The sequence below is a fragment of the Lactuca serriola genome, chromosome 9 (assembly GCF_051521515.1).
Source record: "Lactuca serriola cultivar US96UC23 chromosome 9, Lser_US96UC23_V15, whole genome shotgun sequence".
Lineage (NCBI taxonomy): Eukaryota > Viridiplantae > Streptophyta > Magnoliopsida > Asterales > Asteraceae > Lactuca > Lactuca serriola.
In genome coordinates, this window is record NC_136416.1 from 7,172,565 (window position 1) to 7,188,232 (window position 15,668).

Genomic DNA, 15,668 nt, shown 5'->3' on the forward strand with positions numbered 1-15,668 from the left:
TCAACTTTCCTCTTACTAACCTACATCTTTGTGGGAATTGGGTATATTTGTTGAAACAAATGTAAGTACATTGTTACCATGGGTAAAGAAATGTAAGTACATTGTTATTATTATGTATATAAAATTTAAAAAAAAAAAAAAAAAAAAAAAAAAAAAAAAAAAAAAAAAAAAAAAGAGTACATTGCCCTCTCTATTGAGTTACAGATGGGTTCTCAAACAAATGCACATCAACGGAAAAGAAAACAACCAAAAATGTCATAAACATGGCTTGTGATTCACTCGATTGATTCAAAATTACAGTAAACTAGATGGTGAAGTACATATATTTACACCTTCAGGTAAAGAAATTTGAGAATAAACCGAGCAGAACAGAGGATATGTAACTTCTAATGTAGAACTAATGCTAAGAACTCATAATTATTCATACATACATACATACATGATACATACAGTTCTCAATGACAAAATTATGAGTTTGAGTTTAGAATCACAGTTATTGATATGCATACAAATGCAGTTCTCAATGACGGAAGGTCTTGACCACCTGTCCAATTCGACATCGACATAGCGGACAGCTCGTTAGGTGTGAAGAACATGTCACACAACAGCACATATGACCACACCTGAAAACCATATTTCTTTTTCTTCATTTCATATTTTCTGAATATAATAATAATAATAATAAGTATCTAAAACGAATAAAAAGGCCAACAATTGTGTATGTTAAATGTTGAATAAACTTTTGAGTTTTGACTTCTTGTTTTGGGAGCTTTAAATTATCATGAATGTGTAAAGATAGAGGGGGCAATCTCAACACGTTTCTATAGAAATGGGTCAATTGGGCTTATCTTTTGTTAAGGACATTATACTTTGAAAAATCTAACCAGCTACAGCAGCTTGTATTTGTATGGCATTGCTATAATTGGGTATTTTGTAACAGGAAGAAATGAAAATAATAGGATACTATAATAAACAAATAAACAAAATTACTTTGCTATTTCTTGTATTTAACCGCATATCCATGGGAAGCCATGCATGAAAACTTATTATTGAAATACATGTAAAAGTGATTATACTATAGGTCTGATTTTCTGATTATTTAGGGTCAAAATAATCAGATTTGGAGAAGCATATAGAAGTTGCCGTAAGAAAATTTATTATTAAAAAAAAAATGTAAAATTACCTACCTATCTAAAATGTCCATGTATCCTGTTTTGAGTTTTTATAAGACTAAGGAGTAAGGAGGGATAATTTCAGAAAACTTACGGGACAAAAACAGAATTGTACTCCTGTTCAAGACATATGACACATATATCAGGCATTTGCACATCCTTTCGGGTGCCACTAAATCCATTTTCTGCTTTACCATTTGAACCTGAAATTTTTTGAGTAGCAAAGAGTGAACATTGTTGTTAGGACATAGCAATGAAGAAACCAAATTGATGTATAGCAAAAAGAGCAACTGACCTTCGTTATCTGGAGCTGCTCTTTTGGCTGCAGCATCACGAACTCTGCATACAAAATTTGGAAGAAAACAACTGCTCATTTCATTGTAATATCAAAAAAAAAAAATGGGTTGAGCAAAAAAAATACAAAAGATGAACAACAATTGTGGTGAATTGGAATGAATGAGAGTTCTAGGTTAAATTATTTAAAAATGGGTCTACTTGGGTTATCTTTTACCTCCAACAAGTCAAATTGGTAACCATTACAAGCATTGCAAATTAACTACCACTAGTCACTACCCATACCTTTTCTTCAATTCCCAATGACGTTTTCTTTCCATTATGTATTGAAAAGCGTGCTTAGCAATCAGATAAAAACCAAATGCAGCAAAACTCATTGAAGCATACTTGTACCACCTGGAAAAGGAAGCATTCAGTACACAGACGTAGAAAATAAAATTTGTTGTTATTAGGAACATGAAAACAGCTTCCTGCATTTTGAATTTAGTCATAAAATGCTTACAACTTTCTTTAAAAACAAATTGAGAAAACTTAAAAAGTACTCGTATATATAACCAATATGCACACACATGAACATATTGACTGGTAGGTATTAAATAACCTGGCCCATTTCCCAAGATTTGCAATGAGTTGATCGATGGTTTTGTGAGAGACATAAAATGGGCCTTTGAGGGGTCGTTGGATCCGAACTGTTCCAATGTCATCTTTAATAGCCTGCATTTCAGGGGAAGACTCAAACTGATAGTTTTTTTAAATATACAAGAATCAAACCAAAAACTAACATCAACTCTGATAAAAATAGATATTAAGCAGATTCAGAATTATTAAATTTAATTAGAATCATTTACGAACAGTAAACGTTAGATACTAACAATGTTCTCCCTTCACCCACTTAAAACTTATTCACAAAGCACATAAAAAAGGTTTTCTATTAGTTAAATTTTATATGGTCAGCTGCCAAATGGATATAATAAACAAGCTAAACAAAAGAGACAATGTTTCTTTTCTCACTTGTATAAAAACACCATACCTCGCCAACAACAGTTAATGGAGTGCCTGTTGGAAGAACACGTTCAATTCTCTTGACTCCAAGCATCTTCAAAACAATGACATTATAAGCCATACTTAGCATATCATGAATTCATTTATATACATACATAAAAATAATGTAACAAATCAAGACATTCCATACCTTGAGACCTTGTAGATAATCCAATGTTCCACGAACAAGTGATCGTCCTGACTCCTCAAATACTTCACTTCCAACAGTTAACACCAAACCAGCAGCACCACGAGCTCCAACAACATATACATGAGCACTTCCATCATCCTAATAAAAAATTGAAAAATTAAGGACATGATTTCGATGCGTTTATGTGAGAAAATGGGTTGAATTTGGGTTATATTTTATTGCTAGCAGGTTAGATGGGTATAATTGCTTACTAAGAACCAGGGAACCTCTTTACACATTGATAGCATAAGCGCAGAGTCTTGAATCCATGAACCAGCATCATTATGTTTCAAAAAGTGTTGTTCTGCCTAGAAATGATAATAGAGAAAGTGTCATATTGTCATGCCATCAACTTCTTTATAAAGCAATGAAATTTGAACATGAAAAGGAAGAAATAACAAGACACAAGTGTATGCAATTCAAAAGGCTCATTACTGTTTCCTCCACAATTACTCCTCTCAAACCACTATACTCGCAGTTGATAGGAGTATCTGAACCAACTCTACCAGATATTGTCACGACAAAAGGCAACACTTTGTTTGCAGCATCCAGTAATTGTGCTGAAATGTTAACAAAAAAAAATACATTATTCATCAATTACGTAACACAATCTTTATCACTCTCCTTTGTAACTAATTATTGAGATAAATGTAATACTGTCTAACTATCCTAACTCTCATGATTGTTTGATTCTCATTTTATTTCCTGAGCATCCAAACACCTCGCGCTAATGATAACAAAACATGACAAAGGGCTGCACTTGAAGATTATAACACGCTATGCATGCAATTTTGAAGTTAATACATAAACTCTCGTTAAATGCTCTTTTTTCGAACAGGGGTAAGAAATGGTAGGGTAAATGAATGACTAACCCAAATCCTTCAGTTGATTAACTCGAGTTACCGATTTGAGAACCTCTGCATCCCTGCAACATCAATATAACCCAAAAAAAAATACAAATTTGAATGAGCAGAAATTAAAATACACCACTAATTAAAGAAAGAGAGCATAGAATAGGGATGGATATACTTACTTTCCGCTACTTCGTCCAAGAAGATAGAGAGCGGCGGCACTCAAACAACAAGTGACTCCGCCCCACGGAACCATCTCGATCTGTAAAATTAGAACACTGATCAACGAAAGTAACGAATATTAACCTCCAAACAATGAAGAACAAACATAGGGCATGGCAGAGAATGAAGTGAATTTCAAGGTGGGGATTGAAATACAAGAAATTGGCGATTCAGGTAGGGTTTTTCTTGTTTGTTCCAACGATTGATTGCAAAAAAGTAAAAGATTTGTGGGTAATAGATAGTTAAAGAGGGATCCGATGCTTAGAGGGGGAGGGAGGGAGGGAAGGAAGGAACTACATGAACTCGTGGAGTTGGGCAAAATCCATGTAGATGAAACTGTAACAGAGAAGCTGGGTCCACTTTGAGTCCACGTTTGGATAGAGAATAACCCTTGGGCTAAATTAAAACGGCGTTCCTGATATTTCAATTTTTTTTAATATATTACATAATCACATATTTATAGAAAATAAACGGCGTTCCTGATATTTTTATTTTTTTAATATATTACATAATCACAGATTTATAGAAAATATGTTATAACCAGTGTGAGACCTATGTATAAATGAGTTTATTTTAAAAAAATATATAATAAAAAAAAACTAAATATAAAATTCTAAACATTTAAAAAGTATGAATTTATAAAAAAAAAGTAAAAAGATATTGAATTATAAAAATTAAAGTGTTTTTTTCTTTTTTAAATTTAAACAAATAATTTAGATAAATAAATAAAGAAAATTAATGAATCTTTAATTTGGTATTTTTGAAATTAAAAGAAAAGTTTATTAATGTATTTATTATTGAATATAAATATTATCTACAATTTAATAAAAAAAAAAACATAAAATGACATGTAGAATAAAAATTAATTTTAAATAACCACAAAATTACGTGCGGCAAAATAAATAAAAATGTGACATATAGCAAAAAGATCTTTATTTATTAGAGAGGATTTGATTATATTTAGGGAGGATTATATAATCATAGATTTATAGAAAATATATGAAACAAGAGTTGTATCAAAACTTAGAAAAACTTAATAGTTTCATGTGTTATCTATGAAGGAGAAAAAATAAATAAATAGGGATTATATTAAGGAGTCTTTTAAAAGGGAAATTGAGTAATTTAATCTCTATAAACCACCATTTTAATCAAATAACCAGCTTTTTTTTAGTAATATGACCACTTGCTCCGGAACATAGCATTCTGGAGTTGTGGTCTTCATTCCGGAGTTCCTACTTCGGATTATAATCTCAGTCTTTTTTATTTTCAGAACTTATATGTATATATACACACACACACACACATATATGTGTGTGTGTCCATATGTGCTTAGAACATTACATTCAATCAAGTAATTTGTAATTATCTCTTATAAAACTGTTTGAAAATTAGTTTCTCAGAGAGTCATCACGAAGAAGGCTTTAACAACCTGCATGTTTACCTTCACAACCTTAGGTGAACCAACACGCATACTTACACTCACATAAAAACTAATTTGATGGATCGTTTTAAAGCTTTTTTTTGGCTATTGGATGGGTGGTATATTTGTTTTTTGCATTTTTCTATTGTTTCTTTAAAATATATAATGTTTCTAGATCTAAATTAATTCATTTTTGTTTCCCAAAAATACAGATCCATGTATTCAAAGGTTGTTTCTTGTATGTCGTCTTCATAGGTAGTGTCCCTCTTAGAGGGGATTACCTAAAAACAATGTTTGTAACAGTTGTTATCGACGGGAACAACCAAACACTCCCTATAGCATTTAGTTTGGTCGTGGAAAATAATAACTATTGTCGTACCTAGTTCCTTATGAGGTTAATAGAAGCTCTGAGACAAGGTAGGGGAGTATCATTCATAACAAATATGAATGATGTCATTAGTTCTTGCATAGAACATGTATTCCCTGATTTTTATCATGGGCGTACTTCTAAAAGTGTGTTCAAGTATATGTGCACAAAAGGCATCTCTAGCAGAACATTACAACATTTGTTCTGGATGACATCCAGCTCATATATTGTGTCTGATTTTTAAGAAAACTTCCGCCGGCTGAACCCTGATGCTCGTGAAATGCTTGCCGACATCAGTCATGAGAAATAGGCAAGAGCCTATTTTCCTAACATTCGTTAGAATGTAGTCAACATTGATGTTCCTGGATTTTTTTGTGTTATCGGTAAATTAACGCAGTGTACCGATAATAATGTTTACCGAGGCAACTCGTGACTACATTCAACAGACTTTCAATGAACACAGATTAATTACAGATAAAATACCGGATGAAATATTAAATTTATTTAATTACTTGTACAAGAACCTTATTTGATAATATTTACTTTTCAATGAGTTTACCTATTGTAATCACTCTGTATGTTGAAATGGTGCTTTATAAAAGGATGTAAAAGTCTGTTCGGTGGGAAGCAACAAAGATCCCACCAGAGATCCCGTCTCCGCTCCCGTCCGACATTTATCGAGTTTTTGATTTTAAGAAAACTTATGTTGTTGATCTGAACCGTCATATATGTTCATATGGGGAATGGTGCAGTTTGGGTATAGCTTGCAGTCATGCTATTGTGGCATCACGTCGTTCGAACATCCATGAATTATATGATATGGTTCAGATATATTACCAGGATGGTGTGTTTCAGACTACCTACCAGACACAAAATGTGCACTTTCTTCCCCCTCCAAATGAATGGGAAATATTAGACCCTTAACTTGCAGGTTTGTTGCCAATGTAATTGCAATTATTTATGTTTGTATTTGTAATTGATTTGTAGTGCGTAATGAAAAATATTATTATTGTCCTAATATTTGTTACATATTACAAAGATAGAAAAAAATATATACAATTTACAAGTATCATAGTAATACTAACAAACAAGAAAACATTACATATTAAAAAGATTAATAAGCGTTACAAAAGAAAAACTCACTTGATGAACATAAAGCTTACAACTTGTACACAATGATTCCAAAAAAGAAAATCCAACTACAAATTAACGTTATCTTCAAGTGCATATTTTAGGTTTCAAATTTCTTCTTCGATTGAAATAAGTTATTGATTATCACCGAATTATTTTCTTTTTCTTTGTCAACCCAACAAATAAACTCAGACTTTGGTCCCTGAAATTTTAAGATCAACCACATGACGTATATGATGAGTTTTTGGCCATAAGAACTTTCCTATGTGCGCATGCAAAACCCTAATGCTCGGATCTAGGCTTTCTAATAAAACATGCTTTGAATCCAAGACTTCTAATGACTAATTAGGTGTAATAACAATATTGAAACAGATCTAGAATCATACCTTTAAATCCCTTGTTGATCTTGTTGTCTTGGAGCTTCTAGAGTCACAATTGCCACTCCTCTAATGGCTTACAAACACCAAATAGCAAGGAGGATGATTTGGGAGAGAGGAGAGGGAGGAAATCGGCCAGGGTTTCTATACTTTAGATGAAGTGTCGATTTCCTTATGTCATAGGGTCTATTTATACTTGTAGACTCCTTAAGGGTTACAACCTAAACCCTAATTGGATAATCTTCTCTTAAAGCTATCCAAATCCATTCCTTAGATAACCCCTTGGACGATTTGAAGCAATCCTTAGCTTCTAGAATCCGTCCAATCCATATCTATATGGATTTACAGTCTAAAGTTTAACTATCAAACAATTGACAGTTTATACCCTCTTATTTAATTAATCTCTTCAAGTCACCAAATTAATTCCAATTAATTCTATGACTTATATTAATCAAATAACAATATATTATTCTCATAATATACTAATAATATTTACTCTCTCTTAATAAATCATCCTATCAAGTTGTTATGGTGAAGGCAACCCAAAAGGACCATACACAACCGAATCAAATACTTGCCTAATATAGTTGCAGCCTTAGACACTATTCCAACAGTCTCCCACTTGGATAAGTCTAGTAACTATATGCACAAGTACAATTCGGTTTGCAATCGTAGCTCTCAAAGACGCTGTCAAACTCTGATCTAATCAATCTTGTCCTTTAGATAAGGGATCGTACAGTCCTCTGTTAGATATCATGCTGACAATCCTATGGAATGGTTAGTCAAGCATTTAGGTTTCTCGATCTCTGATTTATTTGACATAGAACTTAATCGAACACATCAATCCAGTTTTGACCGGGCCCGGCACATAAGTCAAATCAAATCATCGAGCGGCCGAGATATCGTTTTTACCTTCTTAGATAAAAGTTACAGATAAACTTCGACTTATATGCATTTACTTATTCATTAACCAACTATACACAACAATGCGTTTTATAACACCGAGTTACTGATGCGTTTTCGCATTTTCAATGTACAATCAATTAACAAATAATAAACCATATATCTAGGTTTTAAGACTATATGATATTATCGTCTTGCGGTCACCATTTTATATCATATTCCATAAGGTGATTCCAGCAAGCGCGGGTTTGTTCCAATGCTCAAAACTAGTTCATAAGCACTCATGAACGTTGCAGCAACCCTTTTCTATGTCTAACACCATTTAGACAATCTACACACCAATTCATGAAAATCTTCATTCATATCTACTTCCAACATATGAACGATTGTGGACAATTTGAACAATTCGATTATTCCTAATAAACTCAATTATTCTGGAAGTCAAAACATGCAAAATGAAACAATAGTTAAACAACTAACATAAGATAGTAACATTACTCATAAATAAAACTCCTTTATTTAATCATCAAATGTTAATTACATTTATCTATTACACGTTTCTAATACTATCTAATCTATGCTAATATCATCCTTCAACCCAATACTCCTAGCATGCTGCAAGTGCTTAACCCTACTCAGTCCCTTCGTAAGCGGATCTGCTGGGTTATCTTCTGATGATATCCTCTTCACTACGAGTTGTCCTTCTTCTACACGATGTCTAATGAAGTGATATTTTCTGTCGATATGTCTTGATCTACCATGATCCCTCGGTTCCTTGGTCAAGGCAACCGCTCCTTCATTATCACCGAAAATCTCCGTGGGCTCCTTTATGGCAGGTACAACTCCAAGATCACCGATGAAGTTCTTCAGCCATATTGCCTCCTTCGACGCTTCGCTCGCTGCAATGTACTCTGATTCGCACGTTGAATCAGCTACAGTTTCCTGCTTGGGACTCTTCCATGTCACTGCTCCTCCATTCAGGGTAAAGACCCAGCCCGACTGCGAACGGTAGTTGTCCCTGTCGGTCTGAAAACTGGCATCACTATACCCTCGCACCTTCAAGTCATCACTCCCTCCGAGGACTAAGAACCATTCCTTCGTCCTCCGAAGGTACTTAAGGATATTCTTCACCGCAATCCAATGTGCTCTGCCAGGATTCCCTTGATATCTGCTAACCATGCTCAAAGCGAAGGCTACATCAGGGCGAGTACAAGTCATAGCGTACATGATTGAGCCAACTGCGGAAGCATATGGTACTCGGCTCGTTTCTGCTATCTCAGCTTCGGTACTCGGACTTTGAGTCTTACTCAACTTGGCATTATTTTGTATTGGTAATTCTCCCTTCTTCGAGTTTTCCATACTAAAACGTTTTAGTACCTTCTCCAAGTAAGTATTCTGACTAAGTCCAATTAGTCTCTTACTTCTTTCTCTTACTATCCTTATTCCCAAAATGTAAGAAGCCTCTCCGAGGTCCTTCATAGCGAAGCACTTCCTGAGCCAGGACTTAACCTCCTGCAGAGTCGGGATGTCGTTTCCTATGAGTAATATGTCATCGACATATAGAACGAGGAAGCTTACTATACTCCCACTGGCTTTGACATATACACATGATTCGTCTTCGCTTCGTACAAATCCAAACTCTTTGACTTTCTCATCGAAGCAAAGATTCCATCTGCGAGACGTTTGCTTAAGTCCATAAATGGACTTCTCAAGCTTACACACTCTATTCGGATGCTTCGGATCCACAAACCCCTATGGCTGAGCCATGTAAACATCCTCAGCTAACTTTCCGTTAAGGAAAGCGGTCTTGACATCCATATGCCAAATCTCATAATCATGAAATGCAGCAATAGCTAGCATCACTCTAATAGATTTTATCTTCGCAACTGGTGAGAAGGTCTCATCATAGTCAACTCCCGGAGTTTGAGTAAAGCCCTTTGCAACCAATCGCGCTTTATATGTGTGTACGTTTCCATCCATGTCGGTCTTCTTCTTGAAGATCCATTTGCACCCAACGGTCTTACGTCCTGGCACATAATCAACCAAATTCCAAACTTGGTTATCATACATGGATTGGATCTCCCTATCTATTGCCTCTTTCCATTTTGCAGACTCCGGGCCTGCCATGGCTTCCTTATAGCTATTAGGTTCATCAAGATTTATTAGTGTATCATCACTAATATACGTGTCCCCTCGGTAGTAATATGAAAACCATAAAACTGGGGATGAACTCTAACTCTATCGGAACGTCTAAGAGGTAAGGACTCGTCAATCGGTTCAACCGGAGTTTCCTCCTCGGGTTGATTGCCAGCGGTAGAGGTTCCTTCATCAATCGACTCTTGAATCTCTTCAAGCTCGATTTTCCTCCCACTGTCTCCTTGGCTTATGAGTTCTCGCTCTCGGAAAACTCCTCTCCTCGCAACGAAGACAACATTGTCCTTCGGTCTATAGAAGAGATATCCAAAGGATGTATGCGGGTAGCCGATGAAAATACATCGCTCACTTCGAGGTTCGAGCTTGTCGTGAGTATCTCGTCTTACGAAAGCCTCGCAACCCCAAACCTTGATATGTGCCAACGAGGGAGCTTTCCCTGTCCACATCTCGTGAGGTGTTTTGGCAACCTTCTTAGTAGGGACTCAGTTAAGGATATAGGCGGCAGTATCTAAGGCATACCCCCAAAAAGAGATAGGTAGTGAAGCACGACTCATCATAGAGCGAACCATATCCAATAAGGTTCGATTACGCCTTTCTGCCACACCATTCAACTGCGGTGTCCTAGGAGGCGTCAATTGTGAAACTATTCCACACTCCTTGAGATAATCGTGGAATTCAAGACTTAGGTACTCTCCTCCTCGATCGGATCGAAGCATCTTGATTTTCCTGCCTAATTGATTCTCCACTTCATTCTTGAACTCTTTTAACTTTTCAAAGGTTTCTGACTTTTGCTTGATTAAATAGATATACCCATATCTACTATAATCATCGATAAAGGTCACGTAGAAGCGGTTCCCATCCTTCGTGGTTGATCTAAACGGTCCACATACATCGGTATGTATTAGGTCCAATAGACCCTCACCCCTTTCACACGTACTCGTGAAGGGTGACTTAGTCATCTTTCCAAGTAAACAAGATTCGCACGTGTCATCTTCCCTAAGGTCGAATGACTCCAACACTCCATCCTTTTGGAGTTGGGCTATGCGTTTCTTGTTGACATGTCCAAGACGACAATGCCACAAGGATGCTTTATCCATACTAGTGGAAGAATCTATGTTCAAAACATCATTTCCTAAGTTATCAACAATCATAACAGTTTCATAAATTCCATTACATGGTATAGCTTCAAAGTAAAAAACACCATTTAGATAAGCCAAAATAGAACCATTCTCATTATTAAAAGAAAATCTAAAACCTTGTCTATATAAACCATGAAATGAAATGATGTTTCTAGCCATTTATGGCGAATAGCAACAATTGTTCAAATCTAAACATAAATTATTCCTAAGCACTAAAGAATACACTCCAATCTTGGTCACAGGTGACGATCTTCTGTTCCCCATGATTAGATTGATTCTTCCTTTCTCCACATCCCTACTTATTCTTAGTCCTTGCACATTAGAACAAATGTGGTAACCACAACCGGTATCAAGAACCCAAGAAATAGCATGATTAGAATCGTTAGATTTAATTGTGTATATACCTGCGAAAGATGGCTTGATCTTTCCTTCCTTCATGGCTTGCAGGTACTCTGGGCAGCTTCTCTTCCAATGTCCTATCTTGTGGCAGTGGTGGCACTCTGCCTCCTTAGGGTTAGGGCAGGGCTTAGCGGGATCAACTTTGGTCCCACTAGAAGAGGCACTATCTCGGGCTTTAACCTTACGATAGTTCTTAGACGAAGCCTTCCTCTTCTTTCCCTTTCCTTTACCAATAGCCAAGACAGGAGCAGCGGGTAGATTGGGAGTTGGTGCAACAAACTTGTCTTTGAAGTTGCTATCAGCGACCCTCAAGAGACCTTGGAGTTTGCTTAGGGTGATCTCCTCTTTGTTCATGTGGTAGGTCATCCTAAATTGATTGTACATTGGAGGCAGAGAGTGAAGCACCATGTTGATCGCCAAGTCTTCCCCAAAGTCAACATTTAACTTGCGAAGGCGGTCAACATACCTTTGCATCTTTTGCAGGTGCACGGTAAGAGATTCTCCATGACCCATCTTAGCGGAAATCATGTTAGTGAAAATCTCATAACGCTCTTGTCTCGCGTTCTGGTGGTATCTCTCCAATAAGTCTTGATGCATCTCGTATGGGTACATGTCCTCGTAGGACTTTTGGAATTCGGAGTTCATGGTGGCTATCATGATGTAATGTACCTTGGTTGCATCTCGCTCATGAGTTTCAAAAGCGGTAATTTCAGCCGGAGTAGCGATTTCAGGATTGATTTTCTCGAGCTTCTCATCGAGGACATACTCCTTATCCTCATAGCGAGCAATGGTGCGAATGTATCTTATCCATTCGGTAAAGTTCGTTCCATCGAAGGTGACCTTTTGGCAAAGGCTCATCAACGTGAAAGAACTAGCAGCAACGTTGTTTGCGTTCGACATCTACAAATAGAAAGGACAAAGATAAATTAGAATATGAATCCCTAATTATCACCCAATAAGAAAAATTAGGGCTAGGATCCAACAACAACATTTACATATTAGAAAAGGGATGCCGTAATCTAACATGAAAATAAATTGAAGGTAAGTGAATGACGATTCACTAATTCTCCACCATAAAAACTAACTATGAGTCCTAAATGTATTGAGAATTCCTAGGTTCAGATGAGATTCACTGAAACTATTCAATGGCATGTTTAAATCTCGATATGCCCCTCTTGTTTGTGACTGGGATACCGAGGATCACAAAGCGGGTGTGAATTACCATGCAAATTCACATGGTGCCTTCATTGTAACGATCACCCATTCGATGTGCCGGTAAACCACATACGCTCCATCGAACTATGATAAACAATGAATCACCCTTTGCCACCTTTGCTTAGAACCAATTAGTGTGTCAGTAAACCACACACGCTCCACTAACTTCTTAGCAAGGGTGCAAAGTGTAATTTCATAGGATTGCATCAATTCACTTTTCCTAAAGTAACTAAGATTGGGAATTTTTTAAAATATGTGTAGTTAGTTTGTATTACTTATTATACTTTTAATGAGAGGATGAGGTTGCCCTATCCTACCCGTTCGGCTAATGACCCTCCACCGATCAAGCAAGCGGTGGGTGTGAGTGTACACCCATTAAGCGCCATTTTATAGGCCGCAACCTTATACCCACCTTATAGATCGGCTTCGTGAATGAGGCCTACTAACGGTAAGACTAGCATTTTAGTTATACATACATACACACACACACACACATATATATATATATATATATACATATATATATATATATATATATATATATATATATATTATTCTTGTAATATTATATTAGTATAGGGTTGTATTTTAAACCTTTTAAAATCTAGGGTTTGAAATTTAAATTGTCTAAATTAAAACTTTTAATCACAAAATATAAATTTCAAAACTTGAGGACAAGTTTTAAACATTTAAAACATGGAGGATCAAATAACAAATAATTTCAATTAACAATTAATTTCCTAATTATCTATATTTGATTTATTCAAGATTTCTTTCAAGATAATTACCAAAATAATCAAAATAATTAATTAGTTATCATATAAGGAAATTAAATATTTTATTAGTTGATAAATATCTTTAATTAGATCAAGATAATAGTCATATATATCAAAAAATCGGATTAGGGTTGATCTAATATGATTAAGGTAAGTTTCCATAAGATAATCATGAAGAAATCCCGAATCTGGTCATTCCTGATGCTTGGACTTGCTGAGTGCACCAAGTGACTCGCCGAGTCAGGCCAACTCGCCGAGTCCATGACTCAAAAACACAAAAATCGAATTTTTCAGGGTTATTTATAGTAGTTGATGTCCTTATTATACATTCAACGCCACAATCGCAGTATGTCATTTCTTTGTATTATGATAAATGAATTTTTAGTAGTAAATTTAACAAGGTAAAGAGTTTGGATGCTTGGATTTATTTATATAATGGCATTTACTAGGGTTATGGTTCCTCACACTAGTCCGAAAACACATTCCGGAGCCACATTTCGGAATTGATATTTCAGACCCTAATTCCATAACAATAATTGTCCTAGATTCCTGACATATGAGTAGTCATTCAAAACGATAAAGGTCAAAGATTCCTGACATTATGTGTAGTCATTCCGAACAGTAAATGACATAGATTGCTGACAATCTTTCGGGCCAGCTATTTCGGAGCCAGGTTGCGGACCAGTTATTTCGGAGCCACATTATGGAATTGATATTTCAGAACATAAATTGGCATAGATTTCTGACATATGAGTGGTCATTTCCCAACAGTGAAAGTCTTAGATTCCTGACAGTATGTGTAGTCATTCCGAACAGTAAATGTCAGATTCCTGACAGTATTTCAGACCCTCCAGAGCCACTTTCCGGAATGGCTATTTCGAACACTTGTTTTTCGACCTTAAAATGTACCTAGCATGAATCCTCAACGTTGAAATAAAACTGGAATTAGTTCATCCCATGATAGTGTTTGATATTGTGAATAAGAAGATTGTTAAGTTTGTTCAGATAATAACCCGTTTCCGGAAGGCCCCAATTTCCCACTCCCGGATAAAATGCATGATGATGTTTTCCAAGCTATGAAGGTTGTTGAAGAAGCAAATGAAAGGGACTCTAAAAGAAGTCACATGTGACAACCCAATATTTCAAATCAATGTAATGACCAAAAAAAAAGTCAAGAATTGTAATCTCTTTTGATATAATGAAATTATCGACAAAAATAAAATGCTCAAAAGTCTCTACTGGATTTCATAAATGATAGATATCGTGTCAAGGGTTTCATAAATATAAATAACACTAAAATCCGAGTTATAATGAAGAAGTTATGACCAACCTAAGATTCACGGCAAAACCGTCAATACGGTTAAACGTAAAACGCGAAGTTTTAATAAAATACTTTTTAACCTTAGGTATCTAAATGAAAGTCGTAGATATCATTAAACCATAAACAAACGAAAATAGAACGTCCAAATATGACTTCGTATGAGAAAGTTATGATTTTTCGAAGTTTCAGATATAGCAGTAGACAGCTAAAAACTCAAAATAGAGATCGAGCAACTTTTAGCCGACACAACGTAAATGAGAATCGAAGATCTCAACAATAGTAGCGCAACGGTAAAAAGTCTGACGAAAACGGACGTCGGATGAAGAAGTTATGGATTTATGACGGAATTTTCGTGTCCCGACCTGTTAAAAATAATTAATTCAAAATAAATTCAAAATTAGCCGACAAAATCTAAATGAGAGTTGTAGAGCATATTCTCACCTACGCGTGCATATATATAACGTCGAAAACAGAGCTCGTACGCGGAAGTTACGAATTTTACAAGTTCGAGACACAAAATCTGAGGCTGTCAGGCTGGCCACAACGTAGCACAGATGGCCACGATGTGGGGCCATGACTGATGGGTTTTCAGGCTTGGTAGCAGACGTCTCGTCCACGAAAGGGATAGGATCGACTCCACGACGTGGGTAACCCTTTTGCCACGACGTGGGACCCAAAAATTGGGCTATAAATATA

At 35.8% G+C, this 15,668-nt stretch overlaps 1 protein-coding gene across 1 annotated transcript; it reads right to left on the minus strand.

Annotated features, from left to right (window-relative positions):
• Positions 1–253: 253 nt before the first annotated feature.
• DAL1 (E3 Ubiquitin ligase family protein) lies at positions 254–4,145 on the minus strand. The gene is made up of 11 exons (XM_079020075.1): positions 3,731–4,145; positions 3,570–3,622; positions 3,133–3,257; positions 2,910–3,005; positions 2,659–2,796; positions 2,497–2,562; positions 2,068–2,180; positions 1,752–1,862; positions 1,468–1,511; positions 1,267–1,375; positions 254–623 (listed from the first exon to the last, which is right to left on the minus strand). The coding sequence occupies exons 1-11, from the start codon at positions 3,802–3,804 to the stop codon at positions 521–523; spliced, it is 1,032 nt and encodes a 343-aa protein (XP_078876201.1). The 5' UTR covers positions 3,805–4,145; the 3' UTR covers positions 254–520.
• Positions 4,146–15,668: the final 11,523 nt, after the last annotated feature.